Genomic DNA, 26,644 nt, shown 5'->3' on the forward strand with positions numbered 1-26,644 from the left:
TGCATTTAAATGCCTCTTCCTGCTTGCCATAGTGTAAACATCACCTGTTCTTAGGCTGGCCACACTGCCACACCAGCATCATCTGCCTAACTATTTTTTTCTTCTTCCTATGTTTCGATTAGAATTTAAAATTCAATTTTTAATTTCAAGTGAAGCCTCCTTTCCTGCATGTAGCTTTTTGGGTCAAGGCTGAGACTTACCCTCTGTTCAGCTACAGCACCATGCCAGCAAAACTTAAACTTCACATTCAGTATCTTCCAGGCACACAACAGCTATAGGCAACATTTTCTTAAAGGATGGATTACCCCAGGTGCCAGCACTGAGAACAGGTCAGGTCTCTGCAGTGTCAACAACATTGTAGAAGGAGGAAAAAAAAAATTGCTAGGGGCAAAGAAGTAATACTGCCATCCCTTTCAGATGTTGCACTATGAAACATTCAGCCATTTGAGTGCATCACCTGTCTGATGCCATTTTTGGCTGCCAAAGGGCTCCCAGAAAGCCTTGAAAAATCAGCTACAAGATGCCCAACCACTGATCATCCCTTATTCTCCAAAGCAATCAGATTGCACAGTGAAATGCGTGCTGAAGTTTCCCCAAAGGTTCCCTAAGAGACAAGAACAAAATAGGAGCAGAGCACTAGCAACATTTCCTGCAGCTTCCTTCAGTCTCTCCTCAGGCATGAGAAAAGAGTTTCTTTGGTCCTTTCCAGTGATGCCTGCTACATACTGAAGCCAAAAAGAATGGACCTCTTGGAGCAGAAAGAACTATGTGCGGCAGCAATACGGAGATTTCAAAAAAAGTAGCCAACGTTTAGCCTCCTTATTCTGTAGACTATTTGTATCTATGGAATACATACACCTATTGTCCTCTCCAAAGAGGCACAAATTTGGGAGGAACACAGGAAGACTAAGGCACACTTAAAGAACACTTCAAAAATACATCTGTTGAAGGTAAATTATTGGCATAAACTGGAGGAAAACAATATAGAAGACCTGCCGATGGAGACCCTTCTGCTAAAGTATTGGTCACCCCCTCTGATGAATGCAACACTGCTATCTGTGCAGTGGCAGAGGGAAATGCATGTAAGGCCACACACAAGCAGAATCTCAACAGCAGAGATCTCTGAGCACATCCCAGTGATCATGTTAGATTCACACAGCCCATTATCTATCACATGTAGATCCATCACAGCCTCTCTAGTTTACAGTTAAACGCACTCTTCTAGCAGGGAAGTAGAAAGCAAGACCATAGTCTCATATTAGCCTCAGTATGTCACTACACCATCCCAGGTATGGAAGAGACATGCTGTCCATGACTAATACCCTATAATCTGTGTGATCAAGCTTGTATTAGATGGATTAAATCTGTAGTGGATGGATAAGTGTCAAACGCTAGAAGTAAACTAGTAAAAGTAGGGCAGGTTTTAAACTATGCAGAAGCATGCATCACTCTTTGATGGAAGGAAGTCTCAGTTGCCTATGGTTTTTTGGTTTTATACCAAAGTAATCAAAAGCTACTCTTCCTGACTGAAAGCAAGCAAACAAAATCCCCCAACCTACTTTTTTCCTCCCTAGGAGCAGATGTTGAAATGCTTTAAGCTCATTACCAAAACAAGATGACTATATTTCCTCAGCAGAAACTGTCTTTTTTCAGCGCCTCAGCATTAACTACTTCAAGTTCAGCACTTGGATATTCATCACTTGTGCAGAACATGGAGCAAAGCAGAAAATGCTACCTACACATAGCTAAGTGTGCGAGGCACAGGGGAAATCCCACTTACTCCAACATTACAGGTGTCCCTAGTGCTGCTAAAACAATTTACTATTTAGTTGTGAAGTATATGCTTGGTCATCCCCAAGAAACACAAAAGGAAATGGTGCCAGATAAAATAAGGCATTCAGTACCAAAGTAGCATGCATCTGTCCCCTGCAAAGCTCATAGCTTCACATTTTCAAATTAAAATCATGGCTGCTGTGTCTCGCGAAATATGAAGTGCTCAGTGACAGAGAAAAAGTCAGCTTAATTGTTAACCTTTGCAATGCTCTGGCTTCCCCACCTGTATTTAATGATAAGGTCTAGACTGAATAATAAAATCAATGTTTAGACAGTAACAATGGTAATCAGGCTCCTTCAGTTTACAGGGAGCAACAAACTGGTCTTACTGACCAATCTGGTGCCCCTGCAGAACGGGGATGAAGGCTGCTAGCAGCTGTAGAAAAAGGAACACTTTTCACAGTAATTCTTGGTAATTATTTACATTTAGGCTGCAGGTACTTGACATATCCTATATTAACTATTCAGTAGTATCAATAACTGATTAACTGTTGGAAGAATTACCTTGGAAAAACAGAAAAGCTAGGTCAGATATATGGAGTAGACCAACCTCCTTCAGGTCAGACATAGCTTAGCAGATGTCCCCAGTAAGGCTAACTGGTTAGCACAGCAGGAGCCCCACTGTTTTCCTGCACCATGCCATTGGTTTAGTTGAGGTACAATGTTGGGCCTGACCTCATACTCTGTGAACCTTTTGGCTCGTGAGCCAGTGGAGAAGACCAAAAACAGCATCAAGTGGCATCATGTGGCATCAGCCAAGGCCTGTCTCAGCTGTAGATGCCACTTGAGTGCTACCTACACTAAACAAAGTGGTGACTGGTTTCTCCATAAGCAATCTCGATAACTGCATCATGCTTGCACTAGTGGGCCTGCACAGCTAGAAAGGCTGAGTTGATTTGCTGCCAGTTTGCTCAACATCCAAAGCTTGTTAGTCTCCTTGCCACACGAGACACTAACCACTTGTCAAGCCAAGCTGCCAAACACAGGACAGTCTTATCTGCTACCTCATGCTCCTAATAAGAAATTAAGGGACTTTTATGGCAAAGATGCTGACTTTCAGAAGCATTCAGTCAAGTAATCTCTTACACAGCAATCCCCTGTGCAAGCTTCTGGGATATTCCCCATTACACTAAAAAACACCAGTTAAACAGGTTCAATAAAATTAGCTGTAGTGAAAGCTTTCCTGATGCACAAGGCTACAGTAAATTTTGTGACTTCTTCATGTCTTCTTCTCGTCTTCTTCTCAAGCACAAAAGAGACTATGTTTTCCACAAAATACATTGCATAACTCTTCAAGGAGCAGTTCAGTGCATTAGGACAGAAACACCAAGGACACACTCCTGTCTCTTCCCAGTTACCTATGCAGCAGTGACACCCTGGCTGAGCAAAGGGGCTTCTGTTTTCTTGCTACATGCAGCCACTTCCATCAGAGATAGGAGAGCTGAACACAACAGCTCAAGTCAGGCTGGATCAAGGCTTCTCTGCAGCTGCGGCACAGCTTAAATGTTTGCTGCAGCCAAGATGAGGTGATGGGAAGGGAGAAGAACAGTTACATTACCCTCAATTTGGGGTCAGGAAGACTGATTTGGAAGCAACAAAGCAATTCAGGTAGTAGTGGTGAGAATGTTTCAACCAGGGGCTCCCTTCACTTACTCTGCCTTCCATGCTTACTGCATCCAGAGACACCTCCACCTCAAAACACCCTCCTTCCCTCCCCAAGAACCAATGGACGTCTCGGGCATGTCCCCTCAATGCCATAGCAGTGGGGCACATAGCAAGGCCCATGGGGCACATGGGAGAGACATGGTGCTGCAAACTACCCCCGCCAACTGCTTAAACTCTTCCTCAGTGAAAGGAGCAGGGACAGCTTTACTACCTCAATCAGACCATTCAGAAAGGAAGTGGAGATCAATTTTGGGCAGAAACACCAACAAGAGGAGGCAACAAGTCTGCATCTCACCAGCATGGATGTGGCTGCACTGAAACAGGGTAAGAGTATCTGTCCTACTCCAGCATACAAAGAGGGAGTTGAGCCCAAGGAGGTCACAGGTCACCGTTTCTGTCAGTAGCTGTATTTAGAAGTACAAGCAAATCAAGATGCTTTTCTTCAACCTAATTACATAGTGAAGATATTTCAGATAAAGAAAGACATTATTCTGGTGACTAAATTTTTCATATAAATTTTCAAAATTCAAAATAAATCAAACTGACAACTGAAAAACTTATATTACAGAAAGAAAATTGATTAAGTAGCCTAGGAAACATTGTGATAGCAGAGAAGGTGAGATTGCCTAGACGTATATAGGGACATATCAGGAGACAGCAAGCAATACTTCTCAAACATAAATCAACAAGGGTAACATTAATGTTGCAGAAAATTACACACTGGGACATAGAAATCCACACAGTAATCTACCCAATAACCGAGACAGACATTTTAGGTGAGTAAGGACAAGGGTACCAGTTAATTTTTGGGTACACTTTCACTGAGATTCTGCTAAAGATGCACTCTACTTAAACACGTCAAGATAGAATAATAACTGCAGATTATAGTACCTAAAAGAAGATCCATTTTTCAATCACCATTAGGTAAATTAGGAAAGTGTCAAGAAAAGGGACTTTCTAAATGACATGTAAATAGGGCATGTTATATTCACTGACTGCCCACTTTCCTTTCAGTATGTCTACTCAGACAAAAGAAACTCCTCCAACCTTTTCCAGACACATAAGCTTTTCAGCAACTGCAGTGATATTTACAGGAACACTGGAGCAGCAAAACACACCCATTCAAAAGATTCATGCAGAGTCCTTCTGGCTTTGGCAGAGTTGAGAAAGCTTCTCCCTTGAGCAAAGGGAAGGACCAGTATGTCAGAGGGTTTCATTCGCAATTTACTTCGGAGGCTTGTGCATGCTGGTTGATTTTCACTCAGTAAATCATGATCTCACCCACTCAGAACAGGAGCAAATGCAGCACTGTCTGAAGTCATAGTGACATACTTCATCTTCACAAATTCCTCTTTGAGGGATTTAATCTATAGTCTATTCAAAGTAAACAACAACAATCCTCCATTATTACAGAGGATTTGCAACATCAAGTCTCCTTAGTTTCAAAGGGAATTATTACCTCCCAAACAGAACACATTACATTGAAATCAATAAAGACTGCAGAAAGCATACACACAAAATAAATAGGAAATCAAGTATTTCAAGGATTTCTGACCCCAAAATGAATATGCAGTATGATTCCTTCTATTTCATCCAGTTAGCAATTTTTTTCTTTGTAAAAGTGACCTTAGCTTGAAGACGAGAAAGTGATAGTTACCAAACATTGCAGGTGTTACGTATCTCAAACTGGGGAAAAGAAAAAAAAAAAGATCCCTACTAAGAATAGCTTTTTTTTTTTAGTTAATTTCTTCAGTGTTTTGAATTTTAAATACATAAGTAACAGTTTTTGTGGTTTGTTTTTCAAATGTGTCATATACTGCATTTTCATTACTTTTTTCAAATGAATACCACAGTAGCTGCCTATTTTTACAGACAAGTATATGAAACAACTGAGGTATAACAGCCTTGAACATCTGAGCTCAAGAAGAGAAATATATTATGGTTGATGATTGAATGCCTTTTAGATTGCAGCCCAGCCTGTATTTATCAACTGTGCAATTTTAGGGAGAATTCCCCCTCATCACTACAGTTGCTATTAGCAAAGCTGAGAGCAGGGGGAAGAGCCGGGGACAGAAAGCCATAGACCAGAACTACAATTTTGACACAATGCGAGAGTGACCAGGAAGCCAGACTACATAGCACAGCTGTGTACCACCCCCACATAACTCACATTCCATATTTCTTTTGGGAAAAACAAAAAAGGAGTGAAAAAAAGCCATTTGATGGGCAATCTAGAACCACATTGCACAAGGGACCAAACTAGCAAAGAGAGACACGAGCGACAATATAGCAGCCCTTTCTAAAACAGACATTATAGACATTATTGGTCAAGCAAGTGCTTCCCACAGTCATGCCACACAGCCAGCCTCCCTCCTTACAGGACAACAGCAGGATAACCCAGATAGAAGCAGCAAGCCTGCTCACACAAGGCATATGCTGTCCACACCAGTTACCGCTTTGTCAGGATGAATAAGCCAGGCTAGTAACGCATACCTTCCCAACCCTAGGCACCCTTCTTCCCCTACTTGAGAAGCAATGCAGAGGTGGGGCTGCTCAATGCCATTTTCTCACATTCACAGGCCAAGGTGCAGCGGCACCAGGAGCCCATGCTGATGGGGCACTTCAATATCCGCTATATGGACAATGTTACTACCACAGAGCAGTGCCTCCATGCACAGAAACAACATAAACTACAGAAAACATCACCGCCAGGGAAGCTTCCTCCTCTAGTTTATAGCTCTTCATTAGTGTAGCAAGGGCCACCTTGATGATTGCTACCTACTCCTAGGCTCCAGAGGGAAAGGGAAGTACTGGTGTTAGTGCTGAGGGTATTTTCTGGGCTGGAATTTTCCAGGAACAAAAAGCTTCTTGGGAAGGTTGGGGCAATTGCTTCCCTGCTGTGTCAGCAGCTCTTGACCTCTCGTGGTCCCACTTGCTGCACATCCTCCCCCTGAGCAAGGGCGCAGAGCATTTGTAGGGGGAGAAACACAGAGTTCAGGCACCCATGTAGTTTCAAATCTGGCCTGTGGGGGTGTCAGTCAGGTGTGCACCAGCTCACTGCCATTTTGATTCAGATGAGTGTTAAATTATAGCAATAGTAAATTATAGTGCTGTTTCGTTGCTAACAATAATTTTTGTGAGAAAGAGAGTATAACAGAATAAATCCCACCTAGTAAAATAAACTGATGTTCTGACTTACTGATTTCCTGGGTTTTCCTTTACCGTCTATTTGCTATCTTGCTATCCATAGAGTTTGAAAAGCTCTGGTACAAGTATAGATTAATACATTTGTTCCAATATTGATCTGTTTTTCTTGACTGTAAATAAAATCAAGCCTACAGTAGAATTTTATATTTGGCTTATGCTTGATATCCCCTTATAAATTACGATTTCCACATCCTGCTTCAAGAACTAGCTTGCTTTTGTATTTCTTAAAAAAAATTCAAAACAATTTGTGAAGCAAGGCATGAAAAGCAAAAGCCTGCTGAAGTTGCTGTATGAGTATTGATCGATAAAAGGTTACTTCTACTAGAAAACAAACATAATTGTTCTGCAAGAATAACAGAATTTATTATCATAAATTACTTTTAAGGCCACTTACAAGAAAATTTCAAGGTCTTATGCACATGACACCAAATGAACCTGAGCAGCAGCTGGCCAAAGTGTGGAATGATTTCTGGGGGTGAGATTATTGAGGTTGAAGTTATTAAGGCTAAAGTTATATCCACATTTCATAAAAGTTAACTTCCAGAGTGGAATGCTGTCGGCATGCTGGAAATTGGCTCGGTGACTGTCCCCTAAGCAACACCACCTGCACTCTTAGATGTTAGGAACACTGAGGGAGCTTGGTGTCCTAATCTAAGGGAGGTAACTGGAGGAGGTAGTGAAGTGAAGGCTTCATGGCCAAACTCATCTATAAATCACTGCAGATATAGGGGCTGGATGGAACCATGGAACCATGCTCAGATCAGCGCAGTAACATCGTGCCCTGTGGGTGAACTTTGCTCATTACAACCTCATTACAATACTAAAATACACACCTCCATCCCAAAGTTACCTGCCTCCAAGGTACGACAACCCCTCACTGAGTGTGCACTCTGAATTTCTCTTAGTCTATACCTTTAAATCAAAGTGAGAAATTTCTACACCAATCAATAATGAAAGTATGTATGACTAGAGTCACTCAAGCACCACCTAAACATAAAATAGTATAAAAATTACCCCAAGAGAGAGGAACGTTAGGGAAGACACCATCACAGACAACTGGGATCAGTCGGTGGGCTGAACCTCTCTTCTCCCCCATAGGGACGCCTACCGGGTAAGACTTGAACACTTGGTTATACCAAGTGATTCCCTGGGAAATTTAGAGAACAAGCTTGTTATTTTGTCTTTTAGCACTGTATGCCTGCACCCGGCATTCTGATAAGAGTCTGTATTTCTGTTGCTTCAATAAACCCCACTATTAGTGGATCTGGCCATGAAGAGTTATTGGGCATGACTAGACTAATAGTGATCGTACTGTTAGTGCATCCCTCGCGGACTAACAGGAACCTGTATTTCACTATTAGTGAATCTGGCTGTGAAGAGTTATTGGGCACAACTAGACTAATAGTGATTGTCCTGTTAGTGAATCCCTCGCGGACTAACAGTGCTGAAGTGGGAACCTTTGGCAGCAGGCTGGCAAACTTGGTGAGGAGGGCTTTAAACCGAGGAACTCGGGGGAGGGGGACAAACTGGCAATGCTAATGCCATCACATAAAATGGGGGAATAAGACAGGACAACCTGAGCAGTGATAAAGGCGCCATAGCAGCCTCATGAGATGGCAACCAGGAGACCAACCACCTCAACGGTTTGCATGGCTATAGTGGGTCCTCGTACACCCCTCTGGGGAAACCTGTGTGCTCAAGTACCTCTCTGAAATGCCTGTACACCAACGCACGCAGCATGGGGAATAAACAGGAGGAACTAGAGGTCTATGTGCGGTTGCAGGGCCACGATCTGATTGCAATCACAGAGACATGGTGGGATAGCTCACATGACTGGAATGTGGTCATGGATGGCTACAGGCTTTTCAGAAAAGACAGACCAGCAAGGCGAGGTGGGGGAGTCGCTCTTTATGTGAGGGAGCAACTGGAATGCATTGAGCTCAGCCTTGGAGTGGAAGGAGAACAAGTTGAGAGCCTGTGGGTAAAACTTAAGGGACAGCCATATATGGGTGACACTGTTGTGGGCGTTTGCTACAGGCCACCTGATCAAGAAGAGGAAGTTGATGAAGCCTTCTACAGATAGCTGGAAGTAGCCTCACAATCGCAGGCCCCAGTCCTCACGGGGGACTTCAACCACCCTGATATTTGTTGGAAAAGCAACACAGCGAGCCATGCATGATCCAGAAGGTTCCTGCAGAGCATCAAGGACAACTTTCTGATGCAGGTGGTGGAGGAGTCAACAAGGCGAGATGTGCTTCTTGAACTTACCCTAACAAACAAGGAAGGGCTGGTTGAGGCTGTGAGAGCTGGGGGTAGCCTTGGCTGCAGCCACCATGAGATAGTCGAGTTTAGGATACTGCGAGGTAGAACCAGGGCAATGAGTCGGGTTACAACGTTGGACTTGAAGAGGGCCAAATTTGGCCTCTTCAAATACCTGCTGGGAGGAATCCCACGGGCTAGGGCTCTGAAGGGCAGGGGGGTCCAAGAGAGCTAGACAGTATTCAAGGACCACTTCCTCCAAGCTCAAGACCAGTGCATCCCCAAGAGGAAGAAGTCAGGCAGAGGAGCCAGGAGACCCACATGGATGAGCAAAGAGCTTCTAGAGAAACTCAAATGGAAGAGAAAGCTTCACAGTACGTGGAAAAAGGGACTGGCCACTTGGGAGGAATATAGGAATGTTGTCAGGGTATGCAGAGATGCAACGAGGAAGGCCAAGGCCCACTTGGAATTAAATCTGGCAAGGCCTGTCAAAGATAACAAGAAGGGCTTCTTTAAATACATCAGCAGTAAAAGGAGGACTGGGGACACAGCGGGCCCACTGCTGAACAAGGAAGGGGCCCTGGTGGCGCAGGATGCAGAGAAGGCGGAGTTACTGGATGCCTTCTTTGCCTCGGTCTTTACTGCTAAGGCTCACCATCAGGCATCTCAGCCCACAGGAGAGAGAGGAAAAAACCTGGAGAAAGGAAGACTTACCATTGGTTGAGAAGGGCTGGGTCAGAGATCACCTGTGTAAACTGGATCCTCACAAATCCATGGGCCCTGATGGGATGCACCTGCGAGTGCTGAGGGAGCTGGTGGATGTTCTTGCTGAGCCACTCTCCATCATCTTTGAAAGGTTGTGGAGGACTGGAGAGGTGCCCGAGGACTGGAGAAAAGCAAATGTCACTCCAGTCTTCAAAAAGGGCAAGAAGGAGGACCTGGGAAACTATAGGCCAGTCAGCCTCACCTCTGTCCCTGGAAAGGCGATGGAGCAGTTCATCCTGGAGGTCATCTCCCGGTGTGTAGAGGACAAGAAGGTTATCAGAAACAGTCGACATGGATTCACCAAGGGAAGATCATGCTTGACCAACCTGACAGCCTTCTATGATGGCATGACTGGCTGGGTTGACAAAGGGAGAGCAGTGGATGTTGTCTATCTTGACTTCAGTAAGGCATTCAACACTGTCTCCCATAATATCCTCAACAGGCAAGCTAAGGAAGTGTGGGTTGGATGAGTGGACAGTGAGGTGGACAGAGAACTGGCTCAACAACTGAACTCAGAGGGTCGTGATCAGCAGGGCAGAGTCTGGATGGAGGCCTGTAACTAGTGGTGGTCGCCAGGGGTCTGTGCTGGGTCCAGTCCTGTTTAATATATTCATCGGTGACCTGGATGATGGGATAGAGTGTAACCTCAGCAAGTTCACTGATGATACCAAGCTGGGAGGAGTGGCTGATACACCAGAAGGCTGTGCTGCCATCCAACGAGACCTGGACAGGCTGGAGAGCTGGGCCAAACCTGATGAAGTCAAACAAAAGCAAGTGCAAGGTCCTGCACCTGCGGAGGAACAACCCCATGCACCAGTACAGGTTGGGGGCTGAACTACTGGAAAGTGGCTCTGTTGAGAAGAACCTGGGAGTGCTGGTGAACAAGCTGACCATGAGGCAACAATGTGCCTTTGTGGCCAAGAAGGTCAACAGTATCCTGGGCTGCATTAAAAGGAGTGTGGCCAGCCGGATGAGAAAGGTTATCCTCCCCCTCTACTCCGCCCTACTGAGACCACATTTGGTGTACTGTGTCCAGTTTAGGGCCCCCCAGTTTAAGAAGGACAGGGAACTGCTTAAGCAAGTCCAGTGGAGAGCTACCAAGATAATCAGGGCACTGGAGCATCTCCCTTACGAAGAAAGGCTGAGAGACCTTGGTTTGTTCAGCCTGGAGAAGACTGAGGGGGGATTTCATCAATGCTTATAAATATCTAAAGGGTGGGTGTCAGGACAATGGGACTAGCCTCTTATCAATAGTGCCCAATGACAGGACAAGGGGCAATGGGCATAAACTGAAACACATGAAGTTCCAGCTAAACATGAGAAGAAACTTGTTTCCTGGGAGGGTGCCAGAGCAGTGGCACAGGCTGCCCAGGGAGGGTGTGGAGTCTCCTTCCCTGGAGACATTCAAAACCCGCCTGGATGCGTTCCTGTGCCCCCTGCTGGAAGTGTCCCTGCTCAAGCAGGGCGGTTGGGCAAGGTGATCCCCAGAGGTCACTTCCAAACCCTACCATTCTGTGATTTTCACATGTTTACCACTACCATTTTGAAAGCAACTAAAATTCCTTTATCAGTTTAACTAATGGAAATTATAAGTTTTTGACTTTGCAATGTTAGACAAGGCTGTGGTTGCCTGTTGCTATGTGTACCTGTTGTTGCCACCTCGAGTGCCATGTTTTGCCTAAGCGGAGCAAATGCTGAGGCAGTGCTTTTCTCTTCTCACACAGTTTCCAATTATTTTCCAGTTTTGTTTTAATCAGGATCAACAAAAGACTCTGTCATGGTACCCCAGTTGACTGGTAACAGGCAAGGAAAATAGCAGTGATCTTTTAGAATGCTGCTGAGTGAGATCAGCCATGTTAGGAAAAAAAAATCATCTCTTATCTAATCAGTTGACAGCAGGTTTCTCTGTATTTAGACTGTTTTACTGTTTTTCTTTCCCACTCAGGAAAAGGTTGGGTTATTCATAGGAATGTGCTTGACCCACCTAATACAAATAAAAGCTGGTGAGAATTCAGGACACGTTGTCTTTCCCCTGTGCATGGCCATGCCATACGGTAGCTCCCCCTGTGCCGACTTTCTAGGGCAGGCTAATGAGCAGCAGGGTATTCCTCAGGTGGACCAGGATGTTAAAGGCTTCTTTTCCCTGAGCAATTTATAACCGCAGGCTGTATGTGCTGCCTGCTCCCAGTGGTAAGTTATTAATCCAATTTCCCTTTTGTGCTGGAGTCTCTGGATGGTTTCTGTGCGCTGATAGGTATGTTACAGCATGTCCGATGAGGCAGGCAGGCACTGAGTCACACGCGGATTTAAGTCTGAGCCAGGCACCAGTTTTGTCTGGTGTGAAATGTTTTAAAACAAGATATTTCAAAGACCACAGCACACTGCCCGAAGCCAGCTCCCACTGACAGCATTCGTAAGCTGGAGCCTCCAGAAATGCCACAAAGCACTTCCCCCAGGCCTAGGAGGGGCTCTGGCAATAAGAAGCATCTAGATTTGATCTTTGCTATGTATTGTGCAAGAGCTTGGCAAAGAAGCCAGATTCCTAGGGCATCACTTGGCCCTCCTAACAGAGAGGTATCTTACCAAGACATCATCCTCCTCCTGCTGTAGAGTATTGTTTGAGTTAGAGGGGACAGAATGAGGCCATGAGGCAGAGGTGCCACCTCCAGCCATTCATCCCACCGCTTATTGGTAAGCTATGACACGAGGTGGAATCCTCTGGAAAAAAACAGCATGTGCTTGTTGAATCCAAAGCACAGATTTCCAGGAGGTAGAAATCAAAGCTGTCCCTGGTGCTGTCCATCTGACCTTTCTGGGCACTCAGGAGCATGTGGGTGGACCCTCCCATCTTTTACCAGTGTGTTGCGTTGTCTGTAAAAAAAAAATGTTTGGCTGCAAGTTTTTGAAGGCTGGACATGCCCAGTGGGTGTGGGGGAGTTTGATGTGGACACGGAGCAGAAACCTGAACAAAAAGGGGAAGAGGCTGTAACAACAGTGGAAGCAAAAATATTTCAGGCTTGAGAGTGTGCCAAGGACTCATTACAGAAAAAGTTTCTGCCCCAATGTGGTGTAGGAGTTCTTTCCCCTTTGTTGAAGACCTCAAATTGATTGTGTGCTGGTGGCAGGGCCAGGGTCCCATTGCTTTCCCATCCCAGTGTTGGTGGCAGGGTGTGTGAAGCCAGCTGCAATAACCGGAGGCCTGGCTGAGGGCTCCTTCAGTTGGAGGAAGCAGTGTGGTGCCAGCCTGGGCTGGTTTCTGTGATCACATCCCTGCGGGCATGTCAGTGAAAACCCTGCACAGGAGTGGTGCGGTGCAGGCAAATGTGAACGGAGCTGAGCTGGAGCGGTTGTGGTGTCAGCTGAGAAGAGATGGCCTTGGCATGTCCCCCTGCAGCTTCCACATAGCCCGTCTTGCCCTCCGGACCTGCTGTCTTCAAAACCTTCCCTATGTATTCATCCTACCAGAGATCATGAGTATGCCAAGCTTTAACTGCGTTACAGCACCCCACCAATGATTCTAGAGAATCTAAAAATCAGGGACTAGCTCCCAAAAATGATCCTGAAGACAGCATTAATGGGAAATAACATCTTTTCTTTTAGCTTATACTGAAAGCACAAAGGTGGTCTTTGTGATGTGGGGTTTGGTTTTTTTGGAACAGCTTGAGGACAAGATATGCTCCAGCTCCATCCCAGAGCCCATGTGAGATTGCTGGCTGCTGTGGGGCTGGGAGAGGCTGAAGAGATGCAGATGCCTCCGGGGCAGAAGCAGCTCCAGTTATTGTACAGAAGTTGCTTGAAAATCAAGGGAATTTCATCGTCTGTATTACGCCTTTCCAAGGGCTTGAAGGCAGTCAGGTGTCTTGTAATGTGTGACATTCCATTAATCTTTCAATTGCCTCTGGGTCCAGAGGACATCTTGTGGGACCTGCCAAGATAACCGGTGTACTTTGACATGACACAGTGCTAGCGACGCACACCACCCACACTCCATGGGTGCAATCGCTGTGGCCAGGCTTTGCCGTGAGCCACCTGTGCCAATGGGCTCAGCTCCCCAGTGTAAATCTGGGGGAGTTTTCTCCACTGGAGCTAGAGCGGCACAGGATGGCATGACCTTATCCAGATAACTCCACGTGCTATTTGTGCACAGTAAATATTTTAGGTGGATCCAGAGTGAGCATGGGCTGGTGCCTGGAGTCAGGAGGAGACTTCCTCATGCTGTGATTTGAAGCCCAGGAGATTAACAAGCAGGCAGGGCTGGGTTGATGCAGCCATTCACCTTTCCCAGATAAAAGCACGTTTTCTGGCTTCTCTGCCAAAGCCCTCAGGGTGCCGTCTCCTTATGTTGAACAAGGCAGCAAACCCTTCCCTTTTGCAAGAATCTTTATGAATTATTTCCCAACAGCATTCAGAGAAATTCATGCCAGCTTGCAGTGCTGCCATTGTGCTGGGATGCTCTAGGAGGCTGGTCCGCACTGCCTGAAGATGCAGGGCTTCCCACTGCTGGGGCCAGCTTGGGAGGGAGGTGAGGAGGGACTCAGGGAGAAGAAGGGGCTTTCTACAGCCCACACTCATCGGAGGCTCTTGTGTTTGTCCCCGGCAGTTGTGTGGGGCCTGGGTATGGATCCTCATTGCTGCTACCTCTGTCTCCTTCCCACTGCTGCAGGGATGGGTGATGTATGTGTCCATCAGCTCCTGCCTCATCTCCCTGCTGCTCCTCTTAAGCTACCTCTTTGGCTTTCATAAAAACAGCGAGAACTGGAAAGCACTGGCAAGGAGAGGCTGGGACACTGGCAGATGTTGGCAGCTGCAGCGTGGGTGCAAGACCACCGTGGCTCTGTGACTAGCAATGGGTTAGCTGGCCAGCTGCCAGCCCTTCTGCAAACAATCAGCCCTTTTTCCTCCTTTTGCTCATTTTGGAAATGCCGAGGGAAGCTGTGTTATGCTGTGGGTGCTGCATGGGCATAGGGGAAGGTTTGGTTCCAGCCTCTGTCTGGGCGTGTGTGTCCCATTCAAGCACTCACACATGCAGAGGATGGACCTCATCCTCAGGGTGAATCAGAGAAGGAGATTCCCAGGCAGGTTTGATCCTCACCACTCCCTTGTTTTGCAGGACAATTCATACCACAGCACCACGGCCATTCTGTACGTGAATTGTACAGAATTGTACAAGCCAATGCAACCATCAGGTCTGAGTTTGAACGCAGCTTGCCGTCTTATTACCAGCTCAACAGCGCTGCATCGGTGAGCCAGTCCAGAAAACCCCAGGCAGGCCAGAGCACTCACAGTCCTCTTGGGGAGATGCAAGAGCAAATATTAAAGCCATGGCAGAGCCATTCCAAGCCCAGCGGTGCCACACTGGTCAGAGCTTCAGCGCTGAGATGGGGTTAGACTCTCCAGCTGACCCCAGCTTTTGCTTTTCTTCCTCTTGTGCAGTTCTTTGCCTTCATCACGACCTTCCTGTACATCCTCCACGCCTTCACCATCTACTACAAGTGAGCCTGGCAGCGCCTGCTTTGCCTCTGCAAGATGCACTTTCCCAGCGTGAGCCATGCCGCTGTCTTCCACTAAGATGTCCCTGCCCCAGCCCTGTCATCCACCATGTGGGAACTGCAGTTGCTTTTTCACTTCATTGAAGGAGGGATTTTTGTATGGCGGTGTTGTATCAGTGTGCTTGAGGGGATATTTTGTGCCTTGCCCATGGGCTACGCCAGGGGAGGGACTGGGTGCAGGCTCTGAGCCAGCTTCCCACTACAATGTTCTGCCAAATATAGATGGACCAAGGAAAGGGGGAAAAAAAAGGCCAAAAAAAAAACCACCACACCCAAAAATCACTGTTCCTTCAGCAAAAAGTTTCCTTTCTTATATTATTTTCCTGTTTCTGTTTCAGCTAGATCACTTGCCAACATATAAATTCATAACAATAATACACTATTGTGTTCCTTGACTTTCAGATAATTTCATTTGGTATATGCAGTATTTGGAATAAAGCATCTAGTAACACTGACCAAATAGATTTTGACCACTATGTAAGCTGTGTTCATTGAACAAACTAATTTTACTCCATAAGAGTTAAAAATTTCCTTTCAAAAACCAGAAAACGTTCACAGACTTAGAAAGCTAAAAGAGACTTTTTAAACAAGTAAACCATAGAACTTCTAACAAACTTCTAGAGATAGTATAAAACTACAGCACAAAAAGACTTATTACTATGGTTATTTACAGTAGTTCTCCGGTGTCCACTAACTGCCATTACAAAATCTGCAGCCACAGAGTTCAGTCACTGGCAGCACCATCACCTAACACTGGTGTTACAGGTGTCTCTCCTCTCAGCATCTTCAGCACTGGAGTGTTAGAGGGAGCTCCCTCCTCTCTCTGCCCCAGATAATCCTCCAATTCTGGCATAGCATTGACTCGCAGTACATCTAAGTAGAGAAGGTAGTCCTGGAGACAAGCTGGCAATGGCAACTCCCGGATAAACCGGTCCGATCGCAGGCGTTCACTCCTTAAAATGGACCGGATCTCAAGACGACAAAGATGAGACAGGGAAGGAATGAAGGCTGAAAAATTAAGAAGCATGTCAAAACACCAAGCAGGACACCATGGGATTACATCACTTGCCTACGGTTACCTGGTTTAGCTGGGTCCCATCTGAAGCCCCCAGTCTCTGGTAGATAATGAGGCATAGTTCTCAATAGTGAAGGACTGTTGCCTGCCAGAATCAGCATTTTCAGAATTTCCCTATAGAAGCTAGAAATGTTACCTTAAACTTCTAGAAACAAAGTGTCAAAGAATCATTTTATCCTTAATCAGACAATTTCATCTAACCAGACCAGGACAGCCACCTGCTTGGGGAGAAAGGCTTACGCCAACTTACAAGAAATTAAAAATTAAGTCTAGAAGTAAATCCAGCAACAAAATAACAGTGGAGAACACTATTAGGATAAGTATTAAATGATAGCATGACTCAGCTGGCATATGATGCCAAATGTTCCGACATGTTGCTAAATAACTTGACTTAGGACAACCACTGTGCCAAAAGATACGCAAACATGTCAGTAAATGTGCATTGCTCAAACACAAACTTTCACATTATAGATCAATTTCTCCTGATATAGAACTCTAGTGCCTCCAAGCTCTCCTAGAGAGGCTTCTCCATTTATTTTATTCACAAGGAATCCGTAATATTATCTGCAATCATGTCTGTATTTCAGTATAGAAGGGTAAGTACCCCAGGTGTGTAACTCCACGGGACAATACATTTTGCAAGTCTTCAGCTGGCGGGGGGAACACCACTTCTTGAACTTTCCCACACAAACCCTTCATTTTTAATTTCCTATGCTCACTCACATGACCAGCTTATCTCAGTTCAAGTGGCTGGTATTTCTCAAGCAGGGGAGCCAGCCTGTCAGCACAGCAGCTGGCCTGCTAGCCCTGACTGCTCTAGGCTGAAAGAATTAAAAACTGAAAACTTCCCCCCCCACTTTTTCCTCTCTGCTTTCTCTCTTCAGCTTTAGTTACGGGATGCTATTACAACAGAAATATATTTATTAAGGAAACAAAGAAAGAACTTAATCTAAAATTCCCCAAATAAAACTTTTTTTAAACTCCAAGAAGAGATCCTCATTAGCTTCGAATATTCCAAGGGAAGTAAAAAAGGAAGTAAAAACAACATCACTTAAACATTTTAAAAATTATTACAGACCCTTTTACAGTAGAATTATCTTTGAAATAAGTCACTAAGACAGACATCCAAGTGCAATTTTTCAGTAACATAACGCATAGGTCACAGTGCATGACCTGTACTTCAAAGCTGCTTTTCTGAAGGGTGAATGCAGTGAGCACTCGTGTTGTCCTGGACAACCAATTATTGAATCTTTTTGGCTGACCACATTTTAATTACAGGAGTGACAATGAACAACTAGACTTGTAGGTATTTAATAATGATTATTTATATGGTTTGTATTTTAATTACTGTCAAATGCTTACGGAACAGAATAGATGCTTCATTGGAAATACAAATTGAATTAAAAAATATAAAAGCAGGGGGATATTGTCTAGAAAACATAACCAAGTAATGTTGGTCATCTCCCCTTAAACCTTCCAAGAGGCTGAACAACTCATTTCAGGAAGGTGCAATACTAATTTCCAGCCACTACCCATCTTTTACAGCACATGCATTAATTTGAAGCAGACAAGATAGCATGTTTCAAGTAGGCATTCTCAGTTCAGGCTAACCATGAACTGAACTATGTAATGAGTAAAATTCATTCAAATATGTTTTGCTTGTTTAGGGTAACTGCTATTTCTGCTCCCCAGTTTCTGTCAAGCAGTGTCTGTCGACTCTTGAACCTCCTCCATCGTGCATTAGCACAAAGAACTGCTTCCCACTTACAGCCTGGAAGCTGACACACACAGAGACTTTTTTTCCTGCTTACCAAAATAGCTCTTGGGAGTCCAAGTGAACTTCTCTTTGTAGTCTGAAAGGTCTTGCTCTACAGCTGGAGGAAGTCTCTTCCAGTTTGTGAACTCCAGGATGAAATTAAGGGCATTGTTGCTCACAGAGAAAATCCTGAGTAACAAAAACTCCCATAAAATATCAATTTTACACAATAGCATACATACAATAACGGAATCAACGCATAGGCAGCTCTACTACTTTCTAAAAAATCCTTAACCACCTACATCATAAGCCCTTATACAGAAATACAGATAGAGAAATCCAAAGTAATTTTGACAGCCCAAGCTTTCACTAATATAATTTTATCTTCCTCAATTTCTTTTAAATATGTTAGACTGTAAGAGAAAAATATCTGCTCTGAAGTTTAAATGCCTCAGTAACAGGCAGCATTCGCCTCTGCACTAACTTCTTGTTCCATTTCCACTTAAATTTAATAAGGGGTCAAGACACCAGAGCATTATAAGCATTACCATCACTTTTTGGGGAAAAATGCATATATATTCAGCTACTTATTTATTGAAACAAAACAAAGAAAAAACAAACAAACAAAAAAACAACCCACAAAGTTTGCAAGTGTTTCAAACTCTCCTCCTACCAGAGATTGCATTTATATGCATTCAGAAATCAGTATAATTTACATTTCAAATCTTTAGCAAATGTGAAGAACTTTTAACAATAGCTTAATTGAATAAAGTATATAAGCACAGTTAAGCAACAGCAGGTAAACCAACTGTTTTAGTATTACACATGATGAAGAACCATGCAATTTCACAGACCAGCTTCTTGGCTAGATGTGTACAATCCTGAATTTTCAGCTGAATGGAAATCTAAATGCCCTAAACCCACAAAAATACCAGACTAAAACTTTTTAAAACACTTGCTTTTTACGAGATTCATGTCAAAATTAGTTTATGTCCTTTCTAGTTTTTACTACTTCATTTTTCATATTTGACTGAACATTTGTACATTCACCGAAAACCACTGATTGCCTAGCTTTCTTTAAGAGAATGTTGCTTTTACTTTTCCCCCGGTAATTAAAATTATCAGTGCTCTGGACTGACCAGTTTATGACTGATTTCGGAGTAGTTTTGCACAAGGAGCTAAAGGCCATTAATGAACCATGTGCATAAGTGCCATTTGCTGTCTACTATCCTCCTGGTATCTTCCAGGACAGAATAGTTCAATATTGAAGTTAAACTTACACAAACATTAAGTGTTATTTTAAAAAGTGGATATTTAAACAAAGGAAGTAATTGGTATAAAAGTATTTGTGGATTATGTAATGAAGTATCAGAAAACATTGTACGAGATATACATGGACAGTGAGATTTGTCCACTAATGGAATTGCAGTCTTGTAGGGTGTTTACTTTTGTGATCACTTAGTCTTCCATTAATAAATACAATCTACAGAAGCGCAGATATACCATGCTTTATATATGCTCCTCTAATTACTGTTCAGAAAGCCATGGATGCTAATGATTAACAGAATCTCGCTAGATCATATATGAATGCGTTTAGAAGTAGCAATTATATCTTAACCATGATACTGTAACAGAATCTGAAACATAAATCAATATTTACATAAACCTTAAAATCCCACCCCTTTCATATAGTTACGTATGTAATGAGTTTATACATCTCACACTATGTTGCTAACAGCTGAGAAATATGGTAGTAAAGTTTAAGTGTCATCTTCATGGATAAGGAAAAAAAAAAAAAAAAAAAATCAAAAAACAAAGAAAATACAAATACTTTGCAATTTTAAGTAAGTTTCACCCTGGATGCCTAATATAATACAAAACATCACCAAGCAGTTATTTGCACATGAAATAATTAAAAAACCCAAACCAACCAACCAAACTCAGACTGCAATTTTTGCCACATTATCTTGTTTAACATAATCTCTAATGGCATCCGTTTCATCTCCTCCTCACCTTGGCCCAGCTTCGCCTTGCATTTGTTTCCCATTCCTGCTGATATCTTTCTCAGTATTTGTAATTCTTCTTACCATTACAGTATTATACACACACACAATCTGCAACTAAATTTGGGGGCTAACAGATGTTTGCTATAAAAATTGCAAAATGATGCCTTTCTGCAGGGCAATCTCCATTCTGTCTAAGAAATTTGTTTTACTGAACCCAGCCGTCACCCGTCAATGTTTTGTTTCAGACTTTCCCTAACCTTCACCACTCCTGACCATCGCAACTGATTATCAAGTACTATCCTCTGAAAGCACGTGTTAAATAACATTGGCACCAGCTTTGCAGATTAGCATACAATATTTAAGTAAATAAGATAACATTATCTGCTTACCAGAATCTGCACATTAAATTCACTGGATTAAAACCAGCCAAGAGCAGATAAGGCAGCCATTCCTTGTACTCCTCATGCGCTTTAATTGAGTAACTTATGAACTCCGATAACTCGTCCCCAGAAGGCAGTGAACAGCCCAGCTTCAAGAAGCGTTGAAACAAAGTAAACTTTTCATGGAACAGGCAATATCCCAAATTAATCCCAAGTAAGGTGATCCCGTATTTCAGGAAAATATCAATGAAATTAAAAAACCTATGAACAGCACACAAGGAACAGGACATCCTGTTAGTTTTTCCCCAGGAAGCATCTACCATTCCACTTCTTACCTCCGAGAAAGCAACTTTCTTCCACCAAAAATCCACCCAAACCAACAAAAAAACCCAGCATGCCATTCTGACTGCAGTTCTTTCTGGAAGGCATCACTTTAGAATGTAGAACTAGTTCAGGAGACCCCAGTCCCTATATTTAACTCATTTGCTCTTTTTGTCCTGAAAAACCTATGGTTCCAACCAGCTTCCAGCCCTTCAAACCAAGCCTTTTGATCACAAATAGAAACTGCCCAGTTATCAGTTACTGGTATCCGTAACCCAGACGTATCAGCACGCTGCTGATCCACCATGTGCTTGCTATAAGCAGAAAGCACAGTGCCCACTTGATTAGTTTCACCTTAAAAAATATGCCACATGCAATAGATGGACAAAGTATGCAAAAATACCAAACGATTGCACCCCAGAACTCGGGCAACAGTCTAATGTTCAAACTTGTTAATAGTTTAAGTTACGCCCAGCTGTATTTTATCATTATCACTTATAATACGGCAATTAATAGTGAATGAGATTGTGACTGATAACAAAGGTGTTACTTTTTAGTTGGTAATTAGATTGCACATTACTTCATAGAAGCGGTTTTGAAGTGGTGATACATGTTACCTGCCACGTTTATGACACGTTTTAGTAGCTACCTGGTCTGCATCCCTTCCTAAATTATTTATTATATACTCAGACTAGGGCAAAATGGAGAAGATGATGTCCAAGGATTTTTAAAGACAACTTCCTAGGGTTGTGCAATGAAAATTAGTAATAACAAACCCTAGGCACTGCCTCACTGCCCACCTTATCTGTCATTTATAGAGATATGGAAAAGCACATTCTGGCTCGTACCCTGCTGCATGATTGCCCATGCACTGTTTTGGATCTGATGAGTTTTCCATTCTGGATGAGTTCCCGCCTCAAGCCATTCAAAATCACCTGCAGCCTGCCCAGAGTCCCAAGAGGCTGTAACAGGCACAGCCACTGGTATGTGCTTTCGCTATTAAAAATAATAATTCTGTCCTTGATTTCCCTCCTTGAAACCAGCCCTTTTAGTTCAAGTAGGATAAACTCAACCAGAATATTACCGTGACATTTTCACTTCCGGAACATTATGAATGGCTGGCAAGTTACTTAGTACCTTTATGGCACTGTAGATTGCTGACACATATTCCATAAAGTTCTTAAAAAATTTTCCTAAGCCAACTGTAAGAATGTGTGATCCTACTAATTAATAGCACATAACTAGTACACACAGAACAAACACATATATTCAAACGTGTTCAAAGAATATCCCAGCAAAGTTAATTCTTTCAACAGCTTTATCCAGGGAGAAGACAAAAAAAAAATGTATGTGATCTCAAGGCCAACATTTTTAATTATAATAAGTTTTCTCCTAAAAAATAGTTTCTCAAATAGCTTCTACGCATCTGTGTACAAGCTTCCACTGTTTATAGGATTGAAAGCACCAAGGCACATCCTCTAATGTTTGTATTTTGGCTAAAAATATTTGTAGGTGACAAACTTCTGGAATCTAAGAACTGTTGAAATGCTGCATGTTTTCATTTTTCTTCCTTAAATAAAAGAAATCAGAGCAGGTGAGCAGGTCCCATGTGGAAGACAAGAGGCAAGAATGAGAAACTGAAATCATGACTCTCAAATGCAAGCCAGCTCCAAAAGCTCTGTTTTTGCATCTGCTGGATAAACCACTGTCTAATGGGGGCGAAGTAAATTCACTACTACCAAAACCTCATTAATTTAAATGGCACCACATAAGCAATAAGTTTTCATCCATGTTCGTGAAATATGCCGTTAGAATTTGAGTTTTATGAAAATTCAAAAGCCTTTACTGAAGATATTTTCTGTAATGCAGCACACTAGCTACATAACATTACTTCACACTAATATTCCCAAGGAAGAATGTCTACAAAGTGTGACCTAACTAGAATTCTGGCAAAATATTAAATGATAGCCATCAGGTGAAGGAAAAAAAAGAAAGTTTTCAAATTAATTCTCTACCACATGAAATTCCTCTGTTGTTCTCAAGCATAAAGAAGGAGTATCAGGTAACTGCTCTCAAGCCTCCATTACAATGTAAAATACAATGACATTGCAGCTCTATACAAAGCTCATAACTGCCAAGAGGTGACCAAGATTTGATGCTCTATCTTGATTTGAGCTGTGCTAGTATTCAATCCTTTGAATGTTATTTTATATACTGAATTAGTTTGGGAGGAGCACAAGGTGAGCTTGGGGACAGCGACATCTAGATCTTTTACAGTAATAGCCCACTCCTCCACAAATTAACTTACCACAGAAAAAGGAAGAATGAACTTCTGTAGTAAAGGGAAAACAAAACAAAACAAAATCAACAATAAGGACATGAAATGCACCTCCCTCACTTACCATATATGTACACTTAGGAGCAAGGCTTTTATACCTTATTATTTTTCCTTCAAAATTATAACCTTTGCATTACGAAGTAAGCGCTGTTTTATTTCCTGTTGAATAGCAGAGGTGCACATCACTCACCAGGCATACAAAGAAATTGGTCGTGATCTAAAAGAATATATCATTCAGTTTCCCAGTCCCTTACAGCTATCGTGTTCACCTGATTAATTCTGCTTGTCTTATGCACGAGACTCCCCTAAAGAAAAGGTAAACACTATTTTCCAATAACTCATCCTTACTGAAAAGGATCTGGCTACTTAAGAGTCCTTTTGATCCAATTACAGCATCAAGCCACGTTCCCAGCAGACAGAGACGTGTTGATAAGGCCTTCTGAAAGCATGAAAACTGCACTTACGTTCTACAAGACTCTTCTTTAAAGAGCCGAGCTTCACCTCGGAGACTTCAACAAGGTTCTTCAGCTCGTGCACACAATCCAAACCCCATGCACCATTCAATATTTACGGTTTAACTCCAGCAGCTCAAGAATTGAGGAAGGAGGGTGGGAAAACTGCACATTTAAACGAAGTTAAACAAAGGCCAACATAATTATGAATAGTTTCAAAATATAAGAAGTATACTTACTCTTTTTGGAAGACCATACACATGGGTGATCTGCAGTCGAAGTTAAGACACTCTTGAGCATCTGGGCTGTAGCCTTCTTCAAGTAATATTTCCAAGCATTCTTTATTACCACCATATACTGCTGAATACACAGGACTCACTTTGTCTTTGCTTTTGTCACAAATCCGATCAGTAACTGGTATTAGTAACTCTAATATCCTGCAAATATTTAAAAACACTATTTATTTTGTGATCTTAGACAATAATTAAATGTATGGTCACTTTTCATACGGTCGTTACAACTTAAGAAGAAAATCCTACCTGTTTTTTCACTACTGAGTTTGCATAAAAGAACAACCTTTATAATTTCGTACATAGACCCATAACAAATATTGTGCTTTGGCATGAATTTAGGCTGGCAATAAATATTTTAATCTGAATCAGAGGCAGGTAGTTCCTATTATCCCACAATCCTTTTTACAGCAATAGAATACCTCTGCACATTAAATCCAGACTTCATAGAATTCTGGAAGCAAACTGAAAATCTGAGTTGCAAATAAAAATGAATATTTAAGTTCTGTTCAACACCACTCACTGAGATGCTGAAACAGAAAAATCATTGTTTCATAGCTCACACCTCCAGTCCACATCCTTTCCTGCTAACAAGGATCAGTGACAAACACAGATTCCTTTGCTACTGAGACTTACTGATGCTGCTCAGACATCGCCAGTTACATACTGTTGCAAAAGCTATGAAGGCAGCATAGGGGTTAAGATCAAGCTTCTGCTAATAATTTTGCAATTAGTATTACCATTAACATATCTGATTTTAAATGCTGTTACACACGTGTGAGCCATGGGGTTCCTGAGAGATACTTCTCCCTGATGGCCTGCTACCCTGGGAACCTCCTTCCTCTCTGGGTTTTCTGCTGCGAATGCAATTTACATCACTAGGATCGGGCAAAGCTAGAAATGTGTTTCCGGAAGGATTAAGGAACTGTTTTGTGGCTTTGATTTTCTGGCTGGTTCAGCTAATTCATTATTTGCATATGATTACTTCTGCTACATAATGGTCAGGATTATAATTCCAATTATTTCAATTAATGTATGAAGCATATGCTATTGTTATTTATGTTTTCAAATGTAAAAGTAATATGGCTATTGAGTGAATTGGCATCTGATTCAGCACTGCAGAAACCTCTCTAAACCCATTAGGATGTCAATCAGACCCAGCTTAGATGCCGAATTCAAAACAGTTGTTCACGTTACTGGAACTACTAACAGACATTTAAAATAGGAAAACAATTAGAAATTCTAAACTAAAACTCAGCTCGAGAACTCATTTTTCTTTCCTTTAGAGCTGAATATCCTCTTTGTCGATTAGGTGTTTATCACCAGAAGCTTCTGCCTAAACATCTTTGTAATTCACCTACTTTTTATGGCCCATTTCAGCCGCTGCGTGAATAGGTAACTGCCAGTTATCCTCGTTGCAGTAGAGATTTGGATTTGCCCCTTCTGACAGCAGCAGTTCCACACATTCTGTGTGGCCCTCCTGTGCAGCAATCAGAAGGGGAGTGGCTCTGTCCTTGGCTTGAGAGTTCACGTCTGCCCCTGACAAAAAAATGCCAATACTTTAATCACCACTACACCACACAAAATAAACACAAATTAATCAGTAATTGGTTTCCACAGAGGGACTTCACAACACAACACTTTTTCCACAGCAATAAAGAAACAATTACTAGCTCGTTGCTAACTTTTTAAACAGTGCTGAACATGAACTCTGTCAAAGATCAGCCCAACATGAGATAAACATGCTGGAGGAAAAGCAGTGGGCTAGGACATCTTTTGAGCACAATTATTTTTTTGAGACTCTTCCCACGTATTGGTAGGTCAGTTAGTGTGATTTCTCTCCTCGGGTCATGGCACCCTCAGGCTTCATAACTATGGCAATTAGTTTCGGTTGTAAGGTCACCTGCCCTTAGACATACACAACTTGATCATTATGTGAATGAAACCGTTGCTGTCACTTTATGACCTCAGCGAGACATCTTCACTTAGCCTGAACAATATCCTGTTACGAGAGCAATATCATAAAAATCAGACCACTAATGCTGTGTTACTGAGGGCTTCTTGAAGGCCCTGATGAACCATAATCTCTTCAGCATTTTGATTTATTTCCTACCATCCCCTGCTGCAAATGATATTAAATTACTGAAACAAGATTTAAGCAATTAAGATGGTTTTGCATACCCATCTGCAAATAAAAATTACATTAAAACCACCCAAATTTGAAGTGCAAATGTAGAACTAAAATTATATCTACTGACACGCCGATGCAAGTTTAAGAACAATGAAGCTAAATGAACGATCGCTATTACCATGGGATACAAGCAGTCTTAAACTCTCCAGCTTTCCATACTGAGCAGCAACAAACAAAGGTGTAATTCCGAAGTCGTCCTTACATTCCTTGCTTGCCCCTTCCTCCAGGAGTATTTCCATTATCTCAGTGCATCCCTGAAATAAATATTTTTATTCTTAACCAACAAAAAAGTGGGGAATCGTCATAATCTACTTTTCCCACACATTCCAAACAGAAATAAGAAAAACAGCAATATATTCAATATTCTAAAGATGTACTGAAAAATTAATCGCAGAAAAAATGAGACAAGTTTATTTTAATTTTTCACATTTGCTCATTTACAGGATACGTACAAATGGAAATTAAATTAGTTTATTAGAACCATTAAGCTAGCATGACCTATTCTGGAAACAGGCCATCATCTCACTGATGATGAGACACTAGACAGAACTCTCTCA

General features: G+C 42.5%; 1 protein-coding gene across 12 annotated transcripts in view; it reads right to left on the reverse strand.

The window, feature by feature from the left end:
- Window positions 1-15,669: 15,669 nt before the first annotated feature.
- ASB3 (ankyrin repeat and SOCS box containing 3) overlaps window positions 15,670-26,644 on the reverse strand; it is a 31,512-nt gene continuing 20,537 nt past the window's right edge. For 4 of the 12 annotated variants that reach the window (XM_075088079.1, XM_075088082.1, XM_075088081.1 and 1 more), the window contains 7 exons: window positions 26,206-26,341; window positions 25,258-25,435; window positions 23,846-24,043; window positions 20,505-20,756; window positions 18,165-18,298; window positions 16,358-16,438; window positions 15,670-16,286 (listed from right to left, as the gene is read on the reverse strand). In XM_075088079.1, coding sequence (XP_074944180.1) covers window positions 16,003-16,286; window positions 16,358-16,438; window positions 18,165-18,298; window positions 20,505-20,756; window positions 23,846-24,043; window positions 25,258-25,435; window positions 26,206-26,341 — 1,263 coding nt within the window. In that variant the 3' untranslated portion in view covers window positions 15,670-16,002. Of the gene's footprint in view, window positions 16,287-16,357; window positions 16,477-18,164; window positions 18,299-20,504; window positions 20,757-23,845; window positions 24,044-25,257; window positions 25,436-26,205; window positions 26,342-26,644 lie in introns of those variants that run through there. The other 8 variants (XM_075088083.1, XM_075088086.1, XM_075088085.1 and 5 more) reach the window with 5 other exon arrangements.

Source organism: Phalacrocorax aristotelis, chromosome 3 (assembly GCF_949628215.1).
Source record: "Phalacrocorax aristotelis chromosome 3, bGulAri2.1, whole genome shotgun sequence".
In the NCBI taxonomy this organism is placed as follows: Eukaryota; Metazoa; Chordata; class Aves; order Suliformes; family Phalacrocoracidae; genus Phalacrocorax; species Phalacrocorax aristotelis.